This window comes from Rhinolophus hipposideros (genome assembly GCF_964194185.1).
Source record: "Rhinolophus hipposideros genome assembly, chromosome: 15".
Lineage (NCBI taxonomy): Eukaryota > Metazoa > Chordata > Mammalia > Chiroptera > Rhinolophidae > Rhinolophus > Rhinolophus hipposideros.
In genome coordinates this window covers 26,008,963-26,019,582 of record NC_138061.1, presented here as the reverse complement: position 1 = coordinate 26,019,582, position 10,620 = coordinate 26,008,963, and the positions used below count along the sequence as shown (strand labels likewise).

General features: G+C 55.9%; 1 protein-coding gene across 1 annotated transcript; it reads right to left on the bottom strand.

The window, feature by feature from the left end:
• Positions 1-4,855: 4,855 nt before the first annotated feature.
• On the bottom strand, positions 4,856-10,419 carry SFRP5 (secreted frizzled related protein 5). The gene is made up of 3 exons (XM_081074069.1): positions 9,809-10,419; positions 7,692-7,769; positions 4,856-5,932 (listed from the first exon to the last, which is right to left on the bottom strand). The coding sequence occupies exons 1-3, from the start codon at positions 10,335-10,337 to the stop codon at positions 5,586-5,588; spliced, it is 954 nt and encodes a 317-aa protein (XP_080930195.1). The 5' UTR covers positions 10,338-10,419; the 3' UTR covers positions 4,856-5,585.
• Positions 10,420-10,620: the final 201 nt, after the last annotated feature.

The following is a 10,620-nucleotide window of genomic DNA, read 5'->3' as shown; positions in this document are numbered from 1 at the left end:
TTATCACCATCATCCTGGCAGTCTCCAGGGAAAGAACAAATAACTCTGCTCCGCATGGCTTAGAACAGCAATTTTTTTTCTTTACACCAGAGAATAATCTGAGATTGTTATTCAGGAAAGAATCTCAGAGAGAGGCCAGAGTACAGTTGGAATAAGCAGTCAATATTTTATTTTGAGAAAATGAAAACAATGCCTAATGTTGGTGAAATGCAGCCTATAGCACAAGTAGCTGGTGGGGCGTGGGACACGGGCGTGAGAAACATGGTTCCCACCATTTGGGGTTGTAACCCCACAGAAGGGAAGCTGGTGGGGCCAGTTCCTTGTCCCCTGGAGGTGCATGTGAGGGCCTCAGTGACAGCAGGCTGGGGATGGACAGCTTTAAATAGCAGGTACCTGGGGAGTAGGAAACCATGGAAGGATTTACTTGGATGGGATTGTGCCTTATATTTGGCTGGCTGGGGTCAACAGCATAGAGAGGACTGAACGTGGGATGGCCTGGAGGACACTGTCCACTGCAGAGTCAGATGCCTGTTTAAAAGATTCCTTCCAGTTCCCAAGCATGCAGGAGGAGGGGACAGCAGCTAGGTTGAGCTACACCCTGGTGCCTGCTGGGGCAGACCGGGACGGGCCGCCAGCTCCCACAGCCTGGCTTGGGTTGAGGGCTCTGCCTGTCTCTTCGTGGTTTGGTAGTGGTGGGGAGCTGCGTCCTGTGGCCCTGGCAGACCTGGAACTGGCTGTGCTTTCTAGGATCTTTGTGGTCCTTGATTACCTTGTCCTTGGAGCTGAAGCCAAATAAAGCTCCATTTTTATTCCCTTGTCTCCGTGGAACCTTCGAGGCACTCCTTTTGAGGGCCCTGGCTCCAGCATCCATCCTACAGCTGATGGCCCTAAGATAATAATACCTATGTTTATTGAGCACTTGTGCCAAGCAATGTGTTGAGTCCGTTATTTCATTTAAATCTCATGACAGTCTGCAAAGCTAGGTTCTGTTAATAACATCATTTAACCAATGGGTAAGTGGAGGTCTGAGGAGGTGAAGTCACTTGCCCCAGGTCACATAGCTGCTGTGTTTCCCCCAAAATAAGACCTAACTGGACAATAAGCCCTAGCATGATTTTTCAGGGTGACATCCCCTGTACATAAGCCCCAATGCATCTTTTGGAGCAAAACTTCATGTAAGACCCAGTCTTATTTTTGGGGAAACGTGGTGGTAAGCTGTGGGGCTGGGATGTGAATTGTGCCACAGGTACCTATAGGTGCCTCATAAGAGAAACTTTGGGAGAACATAGCAGTCGTGACTGTCACCCTCCCCCCTGTTCTGCCTTGTCCCCACTAGCTCCTGGAGCTTCTGAGCCACTGAGCTAACAGGAGGGGCCTGCCCACCCCCAGCCCTAACGAAGTGTGCTCAGCCTTCAGGGGAACAGAGGCAGCCTTGTGGCAGGAGCTCCCCCCAACTCCGCCAGCTCCCAGCAGCCCCCACTCCCCTTTCTTGGCTGGGTCTGTTTCAACACCCAGAGCAGCACATTCCATTCTCTGGCAAAGCTGGGGGCTGGGGACTCCCGATTCCCCTGGCCGTCTGCTCTCTTCACAGCCCCAGCAGAGCCTGCTGTCTGGATTGGGACACTGGGTCCCAGCCACACACATTCCAGCAGCAACCACCCCCCACGTTGGCTTTCCCAAGGAGTGAACTTTAGCCAGGATTTCAGCCGACCAAACAGTTGTGGGATGTGAGCTTCCTTTGTGGGACCCAAGAGGCTGAATGCTGATGGGGCTGGGGTGTGGGGGGGGGGGGCGGGTGGGCTGCTCTGGAAGTTGGGAGAAAAGCCACAGTCTGAGGCTGGCTCCTCGGCTGCTGTCCGGGCCCTCGTAGTGGGATCAGAGCACGGCTCCCAGAAATCTTCCTGTGAGGCAGGGTGGCAGAAGTCTGGCTGCCTGTATCCCCCTGGCCTGTCCTTGGGCTTTCCCCCTTGCAGACAGTAGTGCAGTGGTTAAGAGCATGGGCTCAAATCTTAGCACCACCGCTATGTACAAGCTGTGTGACCTTCAACAAGTTCCTTAACCTCTCTGAACCTTAGCCACCTCATCGTTAACATGGAGATGATAATGGTACCTACCTCAAAGAGCTGTTGGGAGGCTTAAATTAGAATGTTAAAGTGCTTTGAGTAGTGCCTGACACCCAGCATGGGCTTGATACTTATTGATTACTGGTATTATATGTCTTCTTCCCTATACTGGCTTACACACCACCTGGGATATATTTTTTGAAACAAACCTCCAATTGTAGTTTCCATTCCCTTTCTGAAAGTGACAGTTCTGGCTTTTAGATAAGATGTTCCTGTCTTTTCCCTGCCTTCCCATCAGTAGTGGTCTCTTAGTTGATTAACAAGTCAGTGAGGGATTTATTGAGCACCTATTATGTGAGGGCACCGTGCTAGATCAAGGCCTTTGGTTAATAAAAATACTAATTACCGTTTAATGAACGTCTGCTAAATACTGGGCATTGTTTCCAGGTACTTTTCATACATTTCCCACTTAACATGAGCTGGCCCCTGTTCCTAATGTCACACGGTCACTAAGTCACAGGATTGGAACCCAGAACTGGGTTTTCCATCCTGAGTGTTTAGCAGCCTACCCCAAATCCTTCCTGTTCTTTATCACAACTCTGAATTTGTACCCTGCTGAAATACTTGACTTCCTTTGCTCTCTTGCAACGTGGAGTGGCCACGTGACTTAGTTTTCACTGGTGAGCGAGAAGTGGAAATCTACCAGGTGGGACTTGTTGGGAAATTACTGTTTTCCTGATCAAAAGGGCCAGAGGCAGCTGACATGCTGCTTTTGCTCTTAGCCCTTCTGGGCCGTGCTGGCTGGAGTGTGGCTGAGAAGTTGGAGGAGGAGGCACCATTTTGTAACCACAAGCACAGAAGCCATGCCCTGGCAGAGCAGGAAGAAAGAATGAGTCTGGGGCATGGACCTCCCACCTGCCTACCTCCAGACTTCTTGTGTAGGGAAGCCCCACTGGTTCTTGGGGTTTCTGTTCCACCCAGTCAGATGCAATCGCTCACTGATTCACAGCCCAGATGCTCGCTGGGCAGCAGCAGCTGCCTGTCTCCAGACCAGCCAGGAGGGAGCGTTTCGTGGCTGAAGGCAATGACGGGTGAGCTCAGGACTTGAAGGGCCTCCCTGGTCTTTGGGAGGATTCTTCTTGGTGCCAGGGGAGAGGCTGCTGGGGTCTGACACAGATATTGGGGACAGAGCCGGTGAACAGAGCAGGGCCTGACCCCTGTGGGGGTGGGTGAGGAGTGACCTGGGCTGGGCTGAGGGAGCCTCTCCCAGTCTGCTCCCTCTCACTGGCTGCCAGCACCTGACAGAGGTCAGTATTGTGCTCTGGCCAGAAGAGGCCCCGTCCTGTGTGTTCAGTGGAAAAATAATCCCTGCTCCTGGTTGACCGTAGAAGTGTCCGTAAATATTTGGTCGGGGTAGGAGGCTGGGAGACAAGGGGCGGATTCAGGGAGCCAGGTGGGCTGGGCAGGCTTTGGGTGAGGGTGGGTGGCAGTGGCTTCCTCAGAGGTGAGGAGAAACAAGCCGGCCTCTGCTGCTTCTGACCTGTGGCGAGGCCACCTGACGGCCCAGAGAGGTGATTTATGGGCAGGCTGTCAGACCACCTGTTAGCTCACACTGGCCCCAGAGCAGGCTTCGGGCCCTCTGACCTCCCGGTTCTCTGAGGCAGCATGCTTCTCCCAGAGCCTCAGAAGCCAAGGTTTTTCTCACCTCAAGAGAACACGGCTTCATTGCCTTGGAAGCAGCCGGCCTGGAAGGGACCTGGCATCCTAGCCGTTCCCTCACTGCTGAGCAAAGCCCGTCCGGGGGTGTCCCCAGCTCCCTGTTCTGGGCACGTGTCCTGGCCCTCAGTAGCTGCTGACAAACCCCCCAGGGACTCTTTCTGGGCACCCCCCCTTCCAAATGCTGAACACTTGGGCGGCAGCAGCCTGATGCCTCCATTTCAACTCTTCTCCCCTCCCTGCCCAGTCCAGCTCAAGGGAGCAGCCTCCGTGGGCTCTGAGCTCACTGAAGAAGCCCCTCAGGCATGAGAGCCGGTCCCCTCCCTGTACGCAGGCCCAGCACCCTTCCCGCCCGAGGTAACCTCAGCACTTCACCCTTCTGCGGCCTCAGCTGGGGGCTTGTCTAGATGATCTGGAGGAAGCCAGGCTGCGTGGGAGCATCTAGAAATGCTGACTTCTGAACACCCTCCAGAAATTCGGGCTTAACTGCTTTAGAGTGGGTTCCAGTGTTTTGGAGAAGCTCCTTAAATGATTAGAAGGTTTATGAGTTAAAATGTAGATTCTGATACTGCAGGTCTGGGCGGGGCCTGAGCGTCTGCGTCACACCCGTGCTCTGAGAGCACCACTCGTCTATACCCTCAGCTTCTGGAGGTCAGGACCAGTGCTGGAGGTGTCAGTGCTGAAGGGATAGGAGTGACATGCTTAGGCTTCTGGCTCTGGAGTATTTCCTGTGGCCCAGCCTTCTTGGGCTCCTTGGAGCAGGCTTCACCCTCCTTGGGGAGACGCTGCAGGATGGTGGGAGCCTTCTGACTGTGGGAGCAGGCTGGGGAACTTGGCCCTCCTCAGGGACAAAAGGATGGTCATCTCCATCCCTGTTAGTGGTGGCGGTGAGAAGGGTGACCCTTGCTGTGTGCTCTTGGGGGGTCCTGTGAAAACACAGGCATTGTTCTTCTTAGGCATTCTGCATATGTCTGTGTGGACAGGCTACGGGCTACGACAAGGGCTCTTTCTAAAAGTCCTGTCTGAACCTCTCTCTCCCCACCTCTGGGGAACTGGCTAACAAAGAAATCACCTGGTCAAAACCAACTGTTGTTTTATTTAATTAAAAACTTACAAAATTAAAAACCAACCCCTACCTGCACCAGTCTAGTACCAATGGCCTCGTAGCAGTAGCAATAATTTACTCGTCATTAGGGTCAAAGGACACGTTGGGGCTGAAGAATGAACCCCGAGAAGCAAGTCTATGGGAAGGGGTCTGGGCTGGGCTTCTGTCCAGTCCAGGGGGGCGGGAGCCAGGCTGAGGTGGGGCAGTGGGGGTGTGTGGCTGCAGGGCGCCGTGGCCCTCATGCCTTTCCTTTGGGGGCCACGAGAGGACACATGAAGGGGCAGCGGGGGTGGAGAGCTGTCCTCCAAGTAACTCAGCCTCATATCAAGACTTCCGTCTCTCAGGCAAGGCCCTCCCACCAGCAGAGGGGAGCTGACACCACGGTCCACTCCAGAAACTACCCAGGTGGCCCAGAGCCCCTCCACCCTTCCCTTGCTCTTACCTGCCTCCTACTTTCTGAGACCTTGGGGATTTCCTCCCAAGTGAGAAAGCCCTGCTTGTAAGAGAGGCCCACACATCCCAGAAGCCCTCGGTCATGGACAGCTCAGGCTCCATGCCCATCCCTTAGGGCCTGTGCTGGTAACACCTTCCCACAGGGACCAGGTTAGCTTGGAACTGGAGGCGAGGGCACAGGGGCAGGAGGTGACAGTGTGCCCCAGGGGTGAGGACACAGCTGGCTGGTGGGGTGGGAGGGGTGCCCTTCAGTGGGGCTCAGCGGCCCCATAGAAGAAGGGGTAGTAGAGGGAGCAGGGGTAGGAGAACATGAATTTGACGGCGAACTTCATCTCCTTATCCTTCTTGTCCCAGCGGTAGACGGCCATGAGCAGTAGCTGTCCGTCCACTTTGCGGCCCATGACCAGGAAGCTGCCAGCCAGGCTGTCCAGCTGTGGGCAGGGGCAGCCTGCGCCGTTCTTCATGTGTAGCACCAGCCTCTTTGTGTCCTTGCGCTTCAGGGGGCCCGGCTTGAGCAGCTTCTTCTTCTTCTGGGCTCCAATCAGTTTCCGGTCCCCATTCTCTAGCTTGATCTCCTTGATGCGCATTTTGACCACTGTATGTGGCGGGTGGACAGAGGACAGCATGAGAATGGGCAGGATGCTGGTGGCCCCACAGTTGGTACTTGTGCCTGAGGCTTGGGGAGATGGAGCTTATATGTGTACATTTTAATATTTATGGAGCTCCTGTTACATGCCGGGCTTTCATGGACATTGTCATGTTTCATCCTGGAGGTACAGGGGGTGTGCAGAAAGGAGGTTTGGAGAGGTTGTGACCTGCTCAGATTCTAGAGCCTGGATTGACTGGAAGTCTGGCTGACTCCAGAGCCCATGCCTTTCCACGACACCAAGTGCAGGGATGGGGAGCGGGGTGTTGGGCTCTCCAGGGAGGGAAATATGATGGGTGGGTGATCAATTAGAGGCAGGGTTTGGTGGAGAGGGCTCCTTGTGATGGAGGGAGGCTGGACTGCATGATTTCTGGAGATGCTTCTGAATACGATTTTTGGTTGCGCGTGTGTATGTGGCGTGTGGAGTGTGTATGCGGTGGGTAGGAGTGTCTGTGTGTGTGTGTGTGTGTGTGTGTGCACGCATGGTGTGACTGTGGTTGGAGCAGTGGTGGGCTGGTGTTTGACAGCTGGCTCAGGGGAGGGGGCCTGCTTTGCAGCATGCGCTGGTTTCCATGGGGTAAACCCTCCACCATGACCCACCACATCACCGAGCACAGGGCTGGGAAGTGCTGCACACTACTGGTGTGAACACACTACTATAATCTGTGAGACTGTGTAGTGTGGGTGGGAGTGTGTGTGTGGTGTTGCATTTTGTGTATGAGAATAGGTTTGTGGTGTGTGTGGGCGTGTGAGTGTGAGAGTGGTGAGAGACTGCAGGGCACTCCAGGGTGACTGCTGAGAGCCTGTATAGTTTGGGACAGAGAGTCCTGAGTTTGGGAGGGAGTCACTTGGGCAGGTCTCCTCTTTCTTCAGGCCTCTGGGCCCCCCTCTCTGTGAGCAGCCAGGGATAAGCCAGAGAATAACTTTGTCCCCCAGGGAAGGAAATTGGTATAAAATCTCTTTCATTCTCTCTCTTGTTCTCCCCCTACCTCCTCTCTTTTTTTCTCTCGGACACACACACCTTGCAATAGTGAGATTCTCTTTCCAAACAGACCAATGACATACAAGACCCGCTGAAGTAAGGATTTCATTGCTGTCTCTGTTTTATAGACAGGGAGGCCAAAGCACAAGACAGGAGCTGACTTGGCAAAGATCGCATGCTGGGCTGTGTGGTCTATGCAGGAGCCAGGGCCTGACCGGACTTGGCTCAGCTGCCCCAGGAATGGGGAGGCTCCAGGATGAGGCTGTGGGGCGGTGGCCACAGCTCCCTGGCCAGAGGGCATCAGGCACTCAGTAGAGATGCCCAGGGACGAGGGGGCTGCACTTCCGTCTTGGAGCCCATCTCTCCCCCGCTGCTACCTACATCAATCTTGGGGCTAAGCTTGCTTCCCACAAAGAGAAGCCAGCCCTGGAGGCCCCTCTGTGGATAGTGCCAAGGGGGAGCTGCAGGAGCCCTGCCAAGGATGGTTTCTGAGGCCTGTGGACCAAGGCCTTGAGGGGCTTCTGAAGCTCCTGAGATGACGTTAAAAAGAGGTGCATTTCTCTGGAGAGAAGGTTCATGGTTATCATCAGATTCTAAAAGGGGTCCATGAGGCAACAATGGTTAGGGTTGACAGTGATGGGTGTGGGCACGTGTGTTCGAGTGTGTGTCAAGGAGGAAAGGCTGGGGGTGGCAGGAGGGCAGTGGCTGCGTGGGCTCCACACTCACCGAAATCACTGGAGCACATCTGCTCCATGAGGCCGTCGGCACTGTGCTCCATCTCACACTGAGCGCAGATCTTGGTCACTGAAGAGAGAAGCAGGGGTGGGGTTGAGGGAGGCTGGTGAGGGGATTCGAGTCCAAAGAGCCACTTCGGTGCAGGCTCCCCCACTGACAAGCCACCTCACCCTGCCAAAGCTCCGCTTCCTCATCAGGAAATGGGATGATGGCAGTGATAACACCACCTGTTCACTGAGTAGTTGTGAGGATGAAAACACACAAGGCAGTGCAGGGACAAACTGTCCAGGGTTGCCCATGACCCTGGAAGCTGCAATCATGATGTGCACTGTCTTCTAAGTTTTGTCCTCAGCCTGTGAAGTAGGTATTATTGTTCTTATTTTAAAGAAAAGAAAACTGAAACCCAGAGTGGCTACCCAAGTCTGCAGACCTAGTGAGAACTGAGCTTAGAACTCAGAATGGTGACTCCCAGGCTAGCGCTAGTTTGCAGGGTCTTTCTAGGAACACAGGGTCCAGGAAGGAGGGTAAACAAGTGATGCTGGCAGAACAGGGACAGTGGTAGAGGAGCGTCTCCCTATAAAGTGGGCAGCTTAGCCCTGCCAGAACTTTTCAAAGGAAAATTTTTATATGAGACATCCTGAATTTTATCTTTTGGCCACACAAACGCGTCAGGATGCTTTTGCTTCTGGTCCTGAGGCCACTGCACAGCACCTGACCTCTGCTGTCTTGTGGCTCTGTCTCCAGGTGGGCACCCCAACAGGCAGGAGTCCAATCCTGGGATTTCCTTGCTTTCTAGACTGTTTGGGCTCTAAGAAAACCAGAAAAGGAACCAGCTGGAATCCCTGCTGGGGATTGCACTGTCTCTGCTTAAGCTGGCTGTCCCCTGCTTCCCAGTGCCATTTCCAACACAAGGATGTGTGTGTGTGCGTGGGGGGGCGTTCCCTTCTCTCAACACTCCCCAGTCATAGGACCCCCACTCAACAGAGACTCTCAGGAGAGACTCAAGGGCTGGGACCGTGGGTGAGGTTAGCACTGGGGGGTGGGTGGGCATGCTCATGTCCAGTTGTTTTTTGGGAGCCAGGTCAGATAGGAAAAAATAAGAGCAGTGCTGCCCTTTGGGGAAGTCCCAGCATCCGGGGCTCCTTAGACTCTCATGTTAACTGCTTAGGCAAAGCTTTCCTGCTCAGTGCCACTGTTTATCCTCCTACCTGGTACCCAGCTCCTGGTTACTCTGCTTGGAAGGAGTTTGGCAGGCATGGGGGAAGGGTGGGGAGATGCATAGTGAAGGGGAGACTGACACTAGGGAGGAATTAGGGGTAATGGGACTTGGGGGTGGGTGGGAGGTGGCAGTTAGGATGTTATAGGTTTTAGGAATCTGGGGTTGCTTCCTGTTTTACAGATGGGAAAACTGAGGCTTAAAGACAAGAAACTCGTCTAAGGCAATCTGCTCTTTCTTCTGCACTGAGCTTTGCCGAGAGGTCTCCCAGCCAGGGGAATTGGGGAAGAGAGTGGGAGAATTTAGGGTTCCCAGGCACTCTAAATGGGGGGGATGGAAATCCTAGCCCAGGAGTGCACTTAGCCCTCAGTCTTTCACTACATTCCTTCCCTCAGCCCTCCTCCCTTCCTAAGGTCCCAACATGGGGTGAGGATGCTTGCATTGGTGACCTGGGGTCCAGGATTGTTGGGGAGGTGAAAGGCATTGTTTAGCGACCCCAGGCATTCTTGGAGTAAGAGAGGCAATGAGGCATTGATCCATATGCTCCAGGATGAGGGGACAGCATTGGAGCCACCCCCGAGATTCCCAAAGCTTGGGGAGGTGGGCGCTATGGTCAGGAACGGAGTTGGAATGGGGAGAACCAGTGGGAATGTCCAGGGCTGCAGGGAGGCTCTATTCTGGCAGTCCACGGGGGAGTGGGAAGGCTGTGGGAACCAGTCCCCGGGGTACTCAAGGCTGAGCGAAGGAGGGGGATGTGTGTGTACAGGGGGTGACACCTCTGGGGGGCGCCAAGAGCTGTGCTAAGGGGTTAGGGGAATGGCACCCGTCCCGGGCCCAGCTCATGGGCTCCGAGGGCCATCGGAGCGCGCGGGGGCTGCAGTGGCGGCGCTACCTGGAGGCGCGGTGGCGGGCAGGTGCCCGAACTGCACAGCGATGCAGAGGTCGTTGTCCAGGGGGAACTTGTGGCAGTGCAGCATCTCGGGCCAGGGGAAGCCGTAGGCCTCCATGAGCGGTGCGCAGCCGGCGCGCACGGCCTCGCACAGCGAGCGGCACGGGTAGATGGGCTGGTCCAGGCAGACCGGCGCGAAGAGTGAGCAAAGAAAGACCTGCGTGTCTGAGTGGCAGCGCTTGGCCAGCAGCGGCAGCCAGCTGCTAGCCTGCTGCTTCACCTCCGCCAGGCTCTCGTGCTCTAGGAGGTTGGGCAGCCGCATGCGCTTGTAGCCCACGGTGTGGCAGAGAGGCAGGTCCGCGGGGATGTCGAGGCACTGCGGGGGCTTGGAGTACGAGCGCCCGTGCAGCGGCTGGGTCTGCCACCCGTAGTAGTCGTACTCCTGGCCGCCCACCGGCGCCCAGGGCAGCGCCCCCAGCAGCAGCGCCAGCGCCAGCGCGGCTGCCTGCGCGCCCCGCCCCGCCGCCCGCATCGCTGCGCAGCCCCCGCCGCTCACCGCGCGGCGCCCCCAGCTGCCCCGCGTGCTCCCGCCGCCACGACGCTCCCCGGTAGCCGCAGCCGCCGAGGTCGTCCGAGTGCGTGGAAGGCTTCGCTCAGCTCCCGGGCGCACAGAGTGATCCTGGCGCCTCCCACCTCTGGTCTCCGGCCGTGGCCTCGCCGTGCCCCAGCCAATCTCCGGACGGCAGGGCGGCAGGGTGGAGCCCCCTCGGCCCCTCCCCCCTCGGCCCCTCCCCCCCGCTCCCGCACCGCCTGCC